The sequence below is a fragment of the Pogoniulus pusillus genome, chromosome 17 (assembly GCF_015220805.1).
Source record: "Pogoniulus pusillus isolate bPogPus1 chromosome 17, bPogPus1.pri, whole genome shotgun sequence".
Classification (NCBI taxonomy): Eukaryota; Metazoa; Chordata; class Aves; order Piciformes; family Lybiidae; genus Pogoniulus; species Pogoniulus pusillus.
In genome coordinates, this window is record NC_087280.1 from 7922333 (window position 1) to 7939105 (window position 16773).

Sequence of the window (16773 nt, forward strand, 5' to 3'; positions counted from 1 at the left end):
CTCTACCTTCAAGGATTTTAAGCAATCACTAAACCTACCAATCTATACAATTCTAATTTGATAGTGGGAGAAACTGAGACATGGGCAACTTAGACATTTTCCATGTAAGAAATGAAAAATATGAGTTGGGGTACCTGACATTACAAAGGCTTCCTGTTTCTCAGTCTCGTAAGACTATCCTTTTGGGAATGCTAGTCTTGCTCAGAATAGCACTTAGAGCCTGGACCCAGTAGCCTAGATCTCTTCAGCATCTTTCCATGGTGCTGTGTGCATTCTGTAACAGATGCTACTTTTACCAGCATTAAAGCCAGACATGCTTTGTTTTTTGGCTTTCTAGTTTATTGGATAGAAAATCTGTTCTGTGTTAATTTTTAAATAAAACTTACCCTGTCACTACTTCATTCAAAAATGCTTGGTTGGGTGTAGCTCTCTGCTCTGGGGCAGTCTCCCATTGTATGTGGAGGATTAGCAAAGTTTTGCTGTTTCCTGCCACAAGCAATTTTTTTTCTGCTAAAATGTTCTGTTCCTGGCTGTATCATTTTAGTACTTCCTAAAGTCTCTCTTCCTAATATTTCTATCTTATTTGGGCTACCAACCTAAATGTCACAGACCTCAAGCTCTTATTTGATATCTGAAGACTGGTCTCAGTGTGTTAAAACACACGACGTATTTTCCTGGGTGGGTGCACATCTGACTCTAATGCCTCTTAGAAATCCTGTTTTGTTTAGTGGAAGCTTGCATACTGGAGATGTAGCAAGAAATATGTGATGAGGATAACAAAAATATGACCTAAGGAAATCAAAAGAGGGCCTTTTTGCCTCTTAGTGTAGCAGCTATTACATTTACTTATGAATAAAGTCCATTGATTGAGACTGGAGCAGTTGGTTGAAGAGACCTAATGTCAAGAAAGCTTTAGTGTATTTCTCTGAATTGGAAAACATCGGAGGGCTAATTTGAGCCTCTGAGAATAATCTCTGATACAGATTGCTCTTTTGAGAAGTACTTCCTGTTTTTTAAAGGAAATTGGAAATGAACTAAGTGCCTGGGCATTAATTTGGAAAGTTTTCTGATGTCCAAGTGATGCATACATGTCTCAGTTTTAATGTCAGCCCTTACTGCACCAAGGCAGAAAGTTGGACAATATTCTGCCTGACTTGAGAAACATAAAAAAATCATCTCATGGAAAGATTTTAGAGAGCAAGGGGTGAGAAGTCAGAAAGTTAGAAATGAGTGGAAGAAAGAAGCAATTTCAGATGACTGAGGTTTGGAGAATGAAGGTTGGTAGAGGAAATTCTTTGAGAATGCCAAGTGGGCTGGAGAGAAGAGGGCTGTGAGTTTGTGAAATTAGACAGTGGCAAGACCTGCAGGTCTGTAGGATGAGTGGCCTGGCCATTAGCAAATTTCTTGCCATAGTAGGGGAACAGAAGTGAAAATGCATTCATGTTAATTTTAGAAACTGTTGTTTAAACAGAAGACTTTATTAAATGAAGAGGGAAAATAAGGGGGGCAACTGTTACTGCATCTTTGCCACCGTAGTATGTATAAGTGCAGTTATAAAGAAACCATGGTTTGTATTACAGGAGACTTCTAATACATTCTGCATGATGCAGTTGCTCCTCATAGTGATATTCTTTATTTAGTAACATTTCTATTCCCCTTGGAAAAGCTGTAACTGCTATTCAGGGTTATTTTTCTCCCTAGAATGTGTAATTGATATAAAAAAGAAGTTGCTAAGAACAGTTTTGGTATAGAGGCCAAAATGAGGGCAAAACAAGGCCAACAGTGTTTCACTTTGTTTGCTTGTTCTTCCTGATTAAATGCTTCTGTACGTGTGCTTTGATTCGTTGGCAGTGACATTAACCAGGGGTCTTGCCAGCCTGCAGAGAACAGTATCTTTTTCTCTCTTTTCATTTTTTTTTTATTTCTTCCTGGAGCATACCAAAAATGGAAATCTCATTTACTGAGGGGAAAGTACTCTGTTAACAGTTGACCTGATGTTTGGACACTCCCTCTGCAGTTTCTCCTAAGGGCAGTTAATTAATGACAAATTAAGTCAATCTGCCTTGGTCCATTAGGTCATTTCCTCATTATTGTACATTTATTGTTTTTTTTCATTAATAGCTGAACTCCATTTACATGACTGACAACTTGATTCGTAATTGCTAAACTTGTGGGTTTTGGTTATGGAGAACCTCGGAAGTGCTTATATTTGTTCAAGTGTTTCCACAGGTCATTAAATCTGTTTTCTTATTGTACAAGTGGCTTCCCCTTTTCAGCACCTTGCACATGGGCTTTTTACGTGCTCCACTCAGAATATACAGCTGCCTGTCACCTCCTTCAGCAGGAAACAAGCAGCAGACATCTGTTCTTTATGCTCCTCACTGAAACAGTAAGCTATTTGCAATGCAGTAAGGCTCTTCAGTCTGTATCCTGCAAAGTGGGGGACTGATGAGTAAATCTCCATTACTTCCCCCTGCATTAAAAGAATTACACAGTGCTGTGGGTGAAGTAGAATTGGAATGCAAACTTGTTTGCACTGTTTGTCACCAGAACAAAGGAAACAACTCAAATGAACATTTATTTACTGAGCACTTTTTGTTGTTAATTGTCTCAATTGCTGCCAAATCACCAAAACTTCCTCAGTGTTCCAGTGTGTGAGGATATATTTGTAAATTCACTTTGGACTGAGAGTTGCTTGGGCAGTGTATGTGAGCGAGCTTTTGGGGTTCTGGACATTCATGTGTACTTGGTTTAGTGTGTACATTTGGTGATACAGATGCCCTGTTCACAGTCAATTTTACTAAGATGTACAGTAGATTATGGCTTATTGGCAAAGATGTCAGTTCTTTGTAAGTCTCTGTCCTTAATATTCAGAGGCCTTATAGCAGCCTTTCAGTACTTAAAGGGGGCTTAGAAGAAAGATGAAGAGAGGGTTCTTACTAAGGCATAGTGGTAGGCTTAGTTTGGAAGCAAGGAAGAAATTTTTTGTGATACTTAGCTCGGTTGCCCAGAATGGTTTAAATCAAAAGAACAGGTTAACCTGCCGGCTGCTCCAACACAGAAGTGAGGGAAAAGTTACACATGAAACTTGGGGTTGAGATAAAAAGTTAAGAGTTTAATATAACATAGTATAATCATAATTACATTAGCTTAGCCTGCTTGCAGAAAAGCACAGTGAAATGTGGAAAGAAAGAACCAGCATGAGACAGAAAAACAGAGGAAACAGTGTGCCACCCTACTCCTGCCTGTCTCACTGCCATGCCTGCCGAAAGGAGCCAACACCCAAAAAAACAGAACCAGCAACTGACATAGGAAGCTGCCCATGTTACAACCTGAGCTTCAAGCTCCATAATAGTTTGCTCCAGCCAGCACTTTCATTTTGAAGATGAAGGCGTAAGGCAGGATGGTATGAATAGCAGCAGACTAAAACTCAGCCCATGACAGTGCCCCATCCCTGGAAACATTCAAGACCAGGTCGGAGTGGGCTCTGAGCAGCCTGATCTAGTTAAAGATGTTCCTGCTCACTGCAGGGAAGTTGGAACTAGATGATCATTAAAGGTTGGTTGCAACCCAAACCTTTGATTCTGTGTTGTCCTTGGTGGCGAGTTCAGGCCAGAAGGCCCTGCTGACTGTGACAGCTTGTTACTGCTCTTTTGCAGTTTTCCCTTTCCAGAGTTAAAGTAAATCATATATGAATTTCACCACGAAGAGCAATACAAAATGTAAAATTGACATTGTCTTCAGCTGTGCATCAGTTTTTGAACAAGTCTATACCTTTAACATGAATTTGCCAAACACAAACTAAAACATATGCAAGAGTAATTGTTGAGAATTCACTGAGATATTTATGGTTGAAGTTTTGCTGAGCTTGCCTGCTTTCATTCACAGTTGCTAGTTTGCCCAGTGGTTCATATGGATTACTATTGGGTCTGCAGGTAGATAGACTATGGTACCATTGTCAGTATTTTACATGACTGCTGCTTAGCAAGAAGTGAGTTGTGGTTTTGGGAAGTATTTACATCAGATCAGGAAATAAAGGTTACTTTTATTTTACTTTTCTATCCTGACACTTGAGCTTTACATACTACTGTTCTGGTAGCACAGCTATGGAAAATTCAGCTTTGGGCTCTGAAAAAGAGGTCCTTGCTTGGATCTGCACTCTGTGTGCAGAGCATGTGAGAATGGCACCTTAGCAGGGAATGCAAAGTATCTGAAAAGACAGTTTTGGAAATTGAGAGATTTTACAGTTGAAGAGGTGAGGTAAAAAGCTCAGAGCCAGTTCCCAGCTCTATCATGACAGGATAAATTGATATATTTAATTTCCTAAAGAATATTAATGATGATTATACTAATTTTTACTGGTGTGAGTTAAAATGTTTCCGTTGGAAGCCTTTTTTTGGATGCAGAACTCTAATTAAATAGAATTGAAACGTTCTGCAGGAATGCGTTGAGTCAATTAAAAACTGATGTGCTTTTCTGTCACCTAAGCACATAGGTAAGCATTGGCAGGCTCCCTTGGCACCTGGCATCTTGGACCATTTCACCAGCTTGCAGGCATTCTGCCCAGGCATTTCTGAAAGTTTTCCACTCTATAAAAAATGGAACCCTTTCCTGTGTTTCAAGTTTTAACAAAGGTGGAAATGGAAATGTTTAATTTTGTAATGAAAAGAAAATGTAATTCCTAGACAAGCCTTCTCAGAAGTGACACTGGGGGGGATTCAAGGATGCTTACAGCCTTTGAAGTAGTCAGGATGCTCAGATGCTGGGGAAGAGCTGAATAGAAGACTATTTTAAAGAGTTTTTTTCTTTTTTAAAGGAGAAAGAAAAAAAAAAAAAAGGGAAAAAAGACAACACCAACAAAAATTGAAACCCTCCTCCTTATTCCCAGAGAGCTGCTGTGGTTTATTTATTCTCATTTTGCAATTTGTATAGGGTAGGTGTTTGACATAAGTGGCAAAGCGAGGTTATGATGACATATCTTTTCCTGAGGAAATTTAACCTTGACTTGGTTAGGAATTTCCCCTGCCAAGGCAGTGGGATTGCGTGTGTGTTTATTAGTCTGACATTCTATGGATGCATAGGAAACTTACTAAAAGCTTACATTACCATAGGCTGTGCTGTCTTTTTTTTTTGAGTGTTTGGATGTTTACATTATAATACTTATAAATGCTGATTCAGGATGTGTTGTCACTAATGTGAACTTGTGTAACACAGGCACTGGCACAGAGATAATGGTCCTCAAGTGTCTTAATTGGTTTGATCACAATTGTTCCTTGCCTACAAGAGTCAGAGACCTCTTTGATAACACGCTTGGACCACAGTTATTCCCTCTGCATCTCCATATTGTAGCTTTTTGACCTCTCCTTCAGCAATCAAGGCCACTGCATTAGAATGCATTCTGCATAATTTTGCATAAGTATGGGAATCTGTCTGCCTTAAATAATTAGAAAACTATGCTGGAGTAACTTTAGAAGCTCTCTCAAATAGTTCTGTTCCACAAGTGTGCTCTGTTCCTGTGGCAGTAACAGAGCACAAAGTTAGCTGTTCTGCACAAATCAATTAGTACTAGGTTAATAGAGTACTTCAGAAGATATGGTTAACATTAGTACTTGAGAATTTTGAAGTACTGCAGGAAGCACTGAGCTCCATTTTTCTTCTGTGATCTTTCATTTAAAGTTCTGAGCCAATTAAATGGGTCGTACAGTGAAGTTGAAGAGGTCTGCTTGCTTGTTGAAGTTGAGTGGATTTGTGCCTATGAACAGCTGAAGACTCAGAATCTCATTTATGTGTAGTAATATCATGCAATAAAAATCATCTATGTGCCTCAAAATCAAAACCAAAATATGTACCAGTTGACTACAAAATATATATAAAACATTTGCTTCCTGGTGACCTATGAAATGCTGTTTCACATAGCAACTGGAATTGCCTGCAAAGTTACCTTTGTAATTCTTGGAGTAAATGGAATACATGTGTCGGAGAGGAGAGGAGAGGGAGAAGGAATCCATAGTTACCCAATCTCTTTGTCTGTTTTGAATAGCAGCATTAGCACTTAAAATATTGAGTAAGTTGGAAATTTGATTCAGATGCTTGTCAAAATGGCTACAGAGTGATTTAAGTGCATTGGTTAGGCATTACCTCTGTGACAGTTTTTAAAGAGGAAACCACTGAATGAAAATTGTGGCTTCAGACTTACAACCAGATAGCTGCATTCCTGACATATTTGTGAATTTCTTCAGTAGGGTACTGTCAGTTTGAGCAGTTGTCATTTCTGACTACAGACATGTGCTGTGGGAGGTATTTTAAAGCATTCCAGCTTGCCTTTGTTTCTTTTTGTCAGTTCGTAGTGACAGTTTTTGTCTGAAATTCTGGTGCACAACTATTCAACACTGCTATAATTGGAACAAGAAATTTACTTTTTATTCACAAGTGTTTCATTGCATCAGATTTTTTTGAAGCAGAGGAAGCAGCAGATGTCTGGAAGCTTTGATCAGGGGAAATCCCTTGAATTAATTTTCAAATAATTAAATAAAAATGGCTTTATAAACACTTGTGAAATATTACTGTAAGTGACAGGTATAGAAAACACTTTCTGCCAGATGTCAACATCTGCTTTGTTACATGAACAGAGTGATTTTTTTTCCCCTGGTATTTTTAGGATATTAGTTCAGTACTGCTGATAACAATGAACAAGTATAAGGCATATTTTGAAGCCAGACAGCAGGAAAAGTACATAAATTACAAGAACTCAGGAGTCTGCAGTGGATGTAGAGGGCTGCTGATAGAGTTTTTAATTTAATGTTTTGGGTTTTTTTAGATCTTTAAGCAGGACTATAAAAGCACAACTTCCCTGGATGACTTCTGTTCAGTCATTGAAATAAAGGAGGCATTTATTCTGAAAAAAAAAAATCAGAATATCTGGGACATGGGCAAAAAAAAACCCCTTCTTTCATCTTATTTGTCTTCAGACTCTTGGATGAAATCCTTGAGTCAACAAAATGAGGCTAAGATAGGTACCAGGAATGTAAAGTTTTAGTCTGAATGGTTAAAGTTTGAACCCATAAGTAAATGGACAGTGCTGCCAGCTGTAATGGTATTGAAACACTACAAAATATGGTAAATGTAGCTGCTAGTTCATTTAAGGTGCCTTTTTCAGTTGTTTTTTCTTTTGAGTGGTTTGACCTAGGAGAAAGAATATATTTCAGAAAAAATGTAGGAGTATGTTGCATCAGAAACTATTTTTTGTTGGAAACAAGAACTGTAAAATACAAATAATATTGTACTTTTAGTTACATCTGGGTCTTGCAACATCACTGGATGAGGCACTTAGTGCCATGGTGTAGTTGACTGGACAGGGCTGGGGGATAGGTTGGACTGGATGATCTTGGAGGTCTCTTCCAACCTGGTTGATTTTATGATTCTAAGCTTCATCTACAGTGCTCTGCAACTGTACATATTTTGTAGAAAACAAATTGTTGGACTTTTTAGGTTGGTTGGTTGATTTGGGTTAAATTTTTAAACAGAAAAACCCCAAAATGCATTCTCGCAGCAAACTTACCAAAATTCACCCTAGAGATAGTAACTTATGCAAATTTGAGGCTATGCATTTCTGCTTTATGTAATGTTGCATGAACATTTCTGTTGCCTGATTGTAACTCAGAATAGAGATCTTCTCAAAGAACATTGTGGTAATTGCTTCAACAAGAGTGTTTTTAGTTAAAAAGTGGAACATCAAGGTAATACAAATTAGAAACTTACCTAAACTTTCAGCCCTTCCAGTGGAACTATTCAGGTAGTCACTCCCCTTACAGGATTTAAATATATGCAACTGAATTTCCATTTAAATTGATTAGTCTTTCAAATAGGTAGAGGATTATTCCTGCCTACTGCAGTGAGTGAAGTAGTGAAACCTGTGTGACACAAGGGCTGCACCTCAGAAAGAGGAGGCAGCTCCAACAACAGTGGTTTTTAGAAGTGAAATAAAACACTGCTGGAAAGCCTGCAATCACATTTTATCACATTGGCATAATTTTATACAATCTATGAGGGCTAGATATATCATCTTAGCACTGAGTTGTTGATTTCACTAGAACTGCACTGTCTCAAATTGTTTCAATGCTGATATTGATGGTGCCTTTCAAAAAGAGTTTTGGAGTTGCTAATTTTCTAGCATAATTATTGTAGCTTTTTGTGCAAGAGTGTGACAGACTGAGATTATTCTACTTTACTCTTGTACTCTTTTTCTAAGGAAAAAGGATGGTAAAATAATAATCCTCTTGCTGAATTGGAGGTGAAAATACAGAAAGGCTGTATTTGAAATATGCAGGAAAAGATACGGCATACGTGAATCCTTAGTGGTGAGAGCCTGGAATGGGTTGCCCAGGGAGGTGGTTGAGGCCCCATCCCTGGAGGTGTGTAAGGCCAGGCTGGATGAGGCTCTGGCCAGCCTGATCTAGGGTAGGATTTCCCTGCCTATGGCAGGGGGGTTGGAACTAGATGATCCTTTTGGTCCCTTCCAACCCTGACTGATTCTATGATACAGGATACATGAGCATTCCCCAAAAAGCCTTCTCCCTAAGCAAACCAAAAACCACCACCAAAACCCTGGTGCTCATTTTCTCCCATCCCCCATTGTCTCCCATTCAGGCCCCAAACAGGCCAAAATCCACCACAGGCCACAGCCTCGAAGGCTGCTGGCCTACAGGATACCTCCTACATGGTTACCTAGTTACCCAGGTAAGATGCTGCTGGAGAGGCAGGGAAGAAAGAGAACAAACTGACTTTGCTTACTTTTGAAGTAACTGCAGGATTATGGGATTGATCAACATAATTACTGTCTCCGGGGGCGACCGGTTTGTCCCCTGGGACAGATCTTGGTCTCGGTAGTTTTCTTAGGGACTCTGGAATAACCTGGAACCCCTCAAACCGTGACAAAAACGAATACTGCTGTATTAAAGCAGTAAAGATTGTTTTTCAGATGCATTTGAACAATGTAGGCAGATGAGAAACTGATTCTGCAGCAGATCTGAAAGCTTCTGTGTTAAGGCATCCTTCAGACTTTGACTCAAATTGTGTCAAATGGAAATAATTTTTCATTGATTTCCCAGTCAATGAGGCTGAAGCAACCAGAGCAGTAAGTAATGTTTCTATAAGTAGATATTTGACTTGAGAGATTTGGTCTGGATTTTTTGGTTGGTTGGTTTGGTTTTGTTTTTAATGCAGCATATTTATATGGAAAAATTGATACCATTGCTGAGACTGAGGACAGTCATGATAGAAAATAGTTACAATTTTTGTTGCAAATGCCCAGCTTTTGATGCTTGATTGGGATCATGTAAATAACATCCTTTGTACACTCCAGTCTCCATACTGAAATACTTCTTCACTGAGGAAACTGGGCACTGAAGGAAATTTGGGATAGTAAAATAGCAACTACATTTTGAAGGGGGGGGTATTGGATTCTGGAATGCATTGGTAGTCATCTGATCTTCAGCTGGCTCAAAAGAGATGAGCACCAGGCAACCAGCTAGATGGTAGGTGTGAACTGAGATAGCTCTGACCTCCATAGCATACTTGAGTATCTCCTTACACCGCATGACCCTCTGTTCCATCATGGTCAGTTCTCAGTATTTGTCTTCCATTTTCTTCTTGTTAAACATAGATGTTCTAGAAACCAGTTATTGTTTCTCAGGTTGCAGAGTTTTTTTTTGTGGCTTTGGGGTGTTTTTTGTTGTTGTTGCTTGTGTTTTTTAAGTAGCATTTGTAAAATTTCAGCAAAAGACAGAAATGGATTATTTCTTTGATGTATTTTTGGTCCTACTGAAGAGCTGTGCTGTTAACTTTCCTACTATAGCTCTTTGCTGAGCCACTCCTAGGATTATAGTGCTAAATGTTTCCAGTCATGCACATTAGATCAGTGTATATATTTTGTGTGGGATGGATGAGTGGCTAACATTTTATTTAAAACCAAATCTGGACTTGAATCTTTTCCAAGTTGCTGAGAATCTTAAAATAAGTTACTTCAATCTAATCAGATTCTCTGTTAGTATTTTTAAAAAGCCACAAAACTGGAAGTTAAACAGAAATACTTTTTCTCTCTATTTGGCTAATCTTTCTTACTTGCCATTAGACAGACTGTTTTCAGCTATGAGGTACTATGGAAAGGAAAAGAATGTAAAGCAGTAATAGATGCACTTAGCATTAATGACTTACCTGTCTGATAGATTGCAAAGTCAATAAAGATGAGGTTTGGGAAACACTTCAGAGAGTTTTCTAGCTGAATTCAGAGGACTTAATTGGTACAAACCTGAAATCATTAATGGAAGAAAGGGTTCTTAAATTACAGTCTCAAATGGTAGCAGTTTCCTTAACTATGGCAGTGGGAGATAGGATGTGTCTTTGGAAAGGCAGGCTCTGTGGTATGCAGCTCTGCCATGGACCATTTTCTTTGTCCCAGACACATTGGTAGCTGAATGGGATTTGGCAGAAGTAGAGTGGTTTTGTACTGTGCATACATCTGAGGTCTTGTCTGTCTATGACAAGCAGCCTGCTGAAAGAAGGGAGGAAAAAGAGAAAGCCTGTGTGTCTGTATTACTTCCTTCCTTAGACTCTCCATTGCTTCAGGACCTCTGTCTGGTTAGCAAAGAAAGTTAGTAGTTTATGATGGTTGCCATAACTAAGCTTACTCACCACTGTAATATACACATAGGTGTAAATTCGTTGCTTGAGGCAGTGCTAAGGTTCTGGCAGCACAGGTGCTCATTCCTTATAAACTTGCCCAGATACTGCAGCACTCACAGATGTTGATTTTCATTCTGTGTCAAGCCAGACATTCATGGTATATTGTCTCTGGTGGTCAGGGACTGTAACTAGAGCTGGCAAGCACCATTTTTCACTGCACAGCTGTTCTTCAGAGAATTTTTTAAATTTTGCTTTTTCATTTTTTTTGTCTGTGTTTTGGTTATCAGAAGAATTCCTTCTATTTCAGTAAGAAATCTGCCAGGTATTTGATACCACAGATAGCTAGACATGTTTAGTATAACATATTTCTTTCTTTTTTCAATTGTCAGACTCTTGTCTTCATAGTCTGTTGCAATTTTTTAAATTAGAACTCTTGGGGAAATAAGGGAGTCTGCAGTTGTTTAAATGGATCCATTGCTGTCTTCCAGGTGTGTTCACCTAGACGAAGTAGCTTGCTTTGATTCCAAGTAGTACTGATACGATGCACAGTCCTTGCCAAAGCAAAGATAACAACTTAGCAGAATTAAAATTTGAAGAGCCCATAATTATGGTTTCAGATATGGACATGGAACTTCCCCAAGTTGCAGGAGCAATGAGGCATCAGTACTTGAGAACAGAAGTTGACTGCAGACTGTGGATTGTTGTGTAAGGAACTGCCATTTGTATGGTATGCATATAGTGAGGACATGCCACTTTAAAGAGAATCTTCTGAAAAGGAAAGAATCATCTTTAGATTATGGTTTCAGAAACAAGTATTTTAACAGTTTTTCTTTGGAGATGTGTGTATCTTCAAGAATGCCAAGGGATTACTATGATCAAATAGGACCACTGCAGAAGTGAAAACTAGAGTATAACTAGATTACTTAATCTATAGTATTTCACACCTTAAAAATATTAATTATTAATTATGCTTGAGTCTAGAGAATCCAAAGAACTGTGGGGCCTCGGAAAAAGAGTTTGCCAAGTGCTGTAGGTCATAAGAGTGAAATAGTGCCGAGAACCTTAGTCAATGTTTTAATTGCCTTTGAGGTGGTTTCAGGATCAAAATGGCCCATTTATGTATTTCCAGAAGTGCGTTATCTCAGTGCTGCTTTGCTAATGGCAAGAGTGCATCCAGTGGGAGCACATCTGCTGGCAGGCTGATAATTTTCTGGTGGTTTGCCAGCACTTCATTAATGAACCAAAGTGTCAAAGATTTGTTAAAAAGCTGCTCTTTTTGACTGCTTCCCAAAAACCTAAAAGCAAGTATGGTGGCTTCTTTGTTTCACAGTTGTAGCTGTACTAGCAGCTCATTTGAGTAAAGCTGTAATGATACATGACAAAGACAAGCACTATGTGTTGTCATCCTTCAGAATATTTTCATACCTGCAAATCTCAGACTAAATTGAGGCATAAATAAAGCTCCTGATTCAGAAGTGCAAAATTGCTATCAGTTGCAGACATGGTGCATTTCAAAGAAATTTGGCCTAAGGTCCCAAAGCACAAAGTGCTATTTCCATTGTGTTTTGTCTTGATCACTGTTTGCCTCATCAATGCTGTGCTGCTGCTGTTCATTTCACATTTTGAAAGTACAGAAAGAATTGTAAAACAGCCACACCAAAGTGCAGCAGTGGAAGTTCTGAAAGTGTCTTTCCTTCTGTGAGACTGTCCAGCACTTTGAAGGTATTTAGCTTGATTTACAGCACTGATTTTTCCAAGCAGCATACAGTTTATTAGATAATTTATGTCTGCCTCTACACAATGGAATGTGAGATTTATCTTAGTAGATGTAATATATATTTCTTGCTGATCTGGTCCCCACAGGCCTAGCTTAAGAAGCATATTTTACTTATTTTTCTAGAAAAGTCCAAAGAGCTCTTCCTGGCTATGTATCAAAATCTCCACAAAACCTTTACAATAACTCCCTCAATTGTCAGGAAAAGAATTTTTTTTTTTTTTTGAGGAAAAATGTGATTTCAGATCTGTTGTTAACAAAGCAATGAACTGAAGTCTTCAATAACAAAAAAATGTTTTCAAGTCCCTATCAGGCAACAGCGTGATCCTAGTGCCTTTGTGTCACTGAGGGGGAACTGAGGGAGAATCACACAGTCAAGTTAAATATTTTAGCAAAGTTCATTCCAAAAGCCTCTGGAAGATTTTTGGAAAGAGATTCGGGTTGGTTAAATCCTAGTACTCTGGCTTAGGCACGGGAACATTCTTTGTCTGTAAACATGCCAACATGCCTGCTTTTTAAAGCAAAATTGTTATTAGTTTGGCAGAGGGCCAGGAGAGGTGCAGGGACCCTGTCATGGGTGGGCCCTCAGACAGTGTAAACCAGGCACAGGTGTGACCTGCTCCATGATGTAGGCCACATGCTGCAGGGAATTGTACTATGGGAAAACCTGTATTTGCCCCTGCCCTCTTCCAGTACCTCCCAGCCATGGGAAGCAAATGATGAGCTCTGTGTGGTACAGCTGTTAGACTGTGTAAATATGAGCTTTCTTTATGGCTGTTGGCTTCTCATACAAATGCACTTTTAAGAGTTTTAGAGTCAAGCTGTATGTGTTTGTGACAGAAATAGTAATCAAAGTGTAAAAATACAGGGAATAAATAAAATACTAGGGTCTATAGATAACCCTGTACTAAAGTGTCACTGGTACAGCATCATGCTTTTTCCTTTTAGTGATAACAATGTATTTTCTGCCTAAAAAAATGTGCCAAAAAGCCACAAAGACCAAGAGAAAGTGCCTTACACTCTTAGGTCTTCTGGGAAAGGCTCAAGGATTTTTTTTTTTTCCAGGGAGGCTGAGCAGCAGGTGGCTAAACCTGATGGAGGTATAGCTGTTAACTAGTTTACACACAGAGGCATAATACTTAATGAGTCATAAACTGTAGGAAGTTTGAGTAGTTGCACTTTGTAGTTAGGTCTTCATAAAATAGTTTAAAAGATGTTTAAAAATAAAAATGAATATAAAGAATAAAACAAGACCTGATCACACTCTGGAATTTATACTCCAAATTTTGCTTTGTAATTAGACTTTGATGAAAGAACTGGAGGAAGGACGAATGAGTCAGGACTTTTAGGTGGAAATGTTACTGAGCCTTTTCTTATGATTTTGGCTTGGTCCACACAGTATTAGTGTCTTTGTTAATCCTTTGCCCTGCTTTGAAGCAATGGGGCCCCTGTCCTGTGGGCAACTTTCAGTAACTTTAAAACCAGAAATTGTAGCTATATGAAAATGATCTTAGAAGGGCTAAGTGTCACTATTCTTTGGCAAAAGCAATTAATGTTTTGATCTTTTGATTCATATGTTGTCTGCAGTTGGTATGAACAGGGTGTACAGGAAATGCTTTATGAGCCAGAAGTACTGGTATACAAGAGCACACAAGCTCAAGGCTTGGAACAGGAAAAAACAAGAAACGACACAACTTCTCAACAGACTGCCAGAAAATGTGAGCCAGAGAAGGAAGAAACATTGCAAAAAGAAACCCATCAGGCTTGGTTCTTTGCTAGTGCAACCTGATGTCATTCTGCTGTAATTTCATGTAGTGACCTTAATTTGTGGTTGCTCAGGTTCTGTCCCTTCACCTTTAGGGTATGTGCTATGATTGAGCTCCATGAAAAATATTAGTTTCCTAGCCTTGGCTGGTTGGTTACTGTGACTGAATTAAACTTGCTGTGCCACAGATATAAGGATGTGTATTTCAGTTGTGGGAATATAGCTTAGCTTTCTGCTTTTGGCCCTAGAAGAACTTTTGGTTTCACCTTTTCAGTGTAGTTCAGTGGCTCATGATCCTGTTTTCAGGGCAGGTGTTTTTTTTTTGTTTTGTTTTGTTTCTTTATTAGAGGGTTTGTTGAGGAGAAAAAGATTTGCATGTACTTGGAGATCTCAGAAGGGTGGGCGAATGAAGCGCAGATGTCTCTTTGGCCAGAAACAGTGTTTATTCTAGAAGATTTGTTGCCATGATTCTAATATAAGATCAAGTAGTCTGTGAACCTTCTCCTCCCAGACATATCTTTGGTACAGTTTATAGCCCACTTGAAAACCCTTGACTTTGATATTCTACTGATTCAGTTACAAAGATCTTAATATATGGAATCTTTCTCTTACACAAATAGAAGAGAACTGACTTGCAGTTGCAATGAGAGCTTCTCTTACTGATTTTCTTGCTGTTTCCTTTAAAACCGTAGTTACTTAGCAATGCTGCTTTAATATAATGTTGTCTCTAGTCTTTTCTTCAAAGCTCACATAGAAAAAATATTCTGATGTTCTGGTCCAGATCTTCATGTGGTTTTTACTGTTCTTGAATAGTGTTTTTAACAGCCATTTTGATCATTTAAAGGCTACCTGAAAAAATGCAGTCATGACCAAAGCTTGCCTATTGTCTCCAAGTACAGAAATTGTTATAATTAACTCCCTGCCTTTCCTAGAAATCTTTCTCCCTTTGGTATATGCCCAAAGTCTTGCTATGTAACTGCTGTAGTGTGAGAGAGTACAGGCAGAACAAAGTAATTAAGTATTTAAGTATGTAACTTGTATTTACTTTTGGAATCTGCTTCCTGTAAGGCTTGTCTGCCATAGGCTGACAAGGTCATTGCAGGTGACCTAATAAAAGATGTTATTTCTCTCTGTAAAACTATGGGCACTATGTGTGTGTGTATGCATACTAGAAGCCCTTCCCACTATTTAGGTTCAAGAACTCTGCAGCTGGCATTTGAAGGCATAAGTTAAAATAATGTAATGTAACAACTGCAATAGCAGCATGTAGAAATAAGAAATTGAAGAACCAATAATACGGTATTGAGGCGTAAGAAGCTGGTGTGGGCAGCTTTTAATCAGTGATGGAAGCATGTATGCTGTTTCAACTGTTGAATCTGAGCCCAGAAAACTAACAATGAAAAATGTGAAGCTGTTGTGCAAAGGAAATGATTTAGATTTAATATATTGACTTTGTCTTGAAGTGTTGTCTTTTGTTGAGGAAAATGACAGCTCAATTAAAAGAAATCTTTTTTTTATGACGAACCCTTGCTCTGGGAAGTTCATAGATTCTTTTCCCCCCACAGATACTTTCTATATTGTTGCTTAGAAGCACAATGTTTGTTAAGTGTTTTGAAGAAATGGAGTTAATATTGTTGATCTTGATTAGAATTTGGCAATGCCTTCATCGACCTTCTATAGTGAGTTAATAAGAAAGCAAAAATAACGTTTCTGTTTTGTTGTTCTTTTATTTAAACAGATGTGTCCTGAAAGCAGCAGAAATATTAGAGAGGTACAGTGTGCATCCTACAATAACAAGCCATTTATGGGTCGATTTTATGAATGGGAACCTTTTGCAGAAGGTAAGGGAAGAGAACTTGGTTCTGCATTATTATACATACAGTGTTTTGGAAAGGCAAATGTGACTTTTGCCTTGTGGAAGCTGTCAGGCTTTGACTGTTGGAGTCTTCCTCACTTTGCTCTTTTCATCTGCTGTATTTATTCATAGGCAGACAAGTAGATAATCTCACATCAATCTTTCTTACTTTTTACAGGAATGAAAGTATACAAAGCCTGCTCTGACAGGTATATGATTTGCTCTGTACAGTATTGCAACAGTGTTTCAGGTACTATACTGTTGATTGCCTTGTTTTCAGAAGTAGTTACTTCTGATGACAAAGCTCAGTAGGGCTCCATTTCTGTAAATGAAGTTACTTTTTTTCTTTTTAATGCCACTTTAGCATGTGACTCATGGGCCATATGTATTCGGTTTAGGACTCTCTGGCTGCCTACTCTGTATTTTTTAATGTTATGTTTGACAGTTGGGATGGTGACTGTGGGAGGGATACCTGTGCTGTGGAATTTCCCAGCTGTGTGTTGAACTAGTTGTCCTGGAACACAAAGCAGAAGCAGCTCTAGTAGTGGTCTGCCACCCATCTAGAGTTTTGACCCTTGGAGGATAAAATCTCAGCCAATTGAGGGTCTGTAACCTTTCTCCAGAAATGTATTTTGTGGAAGAGTTATATATTTTGTCTGTGTAAGCAAGACCTGGGCCAACCTCAGATGAGATTTGAGA

At 38.6% G+C, this 16773-nt stretch overlaps 1 protein-coding gene across 5 annotated transcripts in view; it reads left to right on the forward strand.

Moving 5' to 3' along the window:
• The window catches only part of THSD4 (thrombospondin type 1 domain containing 4), a 243986-nt gene that overhangs the window by 48743 nt on the left and 178470 nt on the right, over positions 1-16773 (forward strand). For 4 of the 5 annotated variants that reach the window (XR_010305346.1, XM_064157494.1, XM_064157493.1 and 1 more), the window contains exons 6-7: positions 15958-16060; positions 16253-16324. Coding sequence is in view for 4 of the 5 variants with exons in the window: in XM_064157494.1 (XP_064013564.1) it covers positions 15958-16060; positions 16253-16324 (175 nt within the window). In the remaining variant the exon portion in view is untranslated. The remainder of the gene's footprint in view (positions 1-15957; positions 16061-16252; positions 16325-16773) is intronic. The other variant, XM_064157495.1, reaches the window with a different exon arrangement.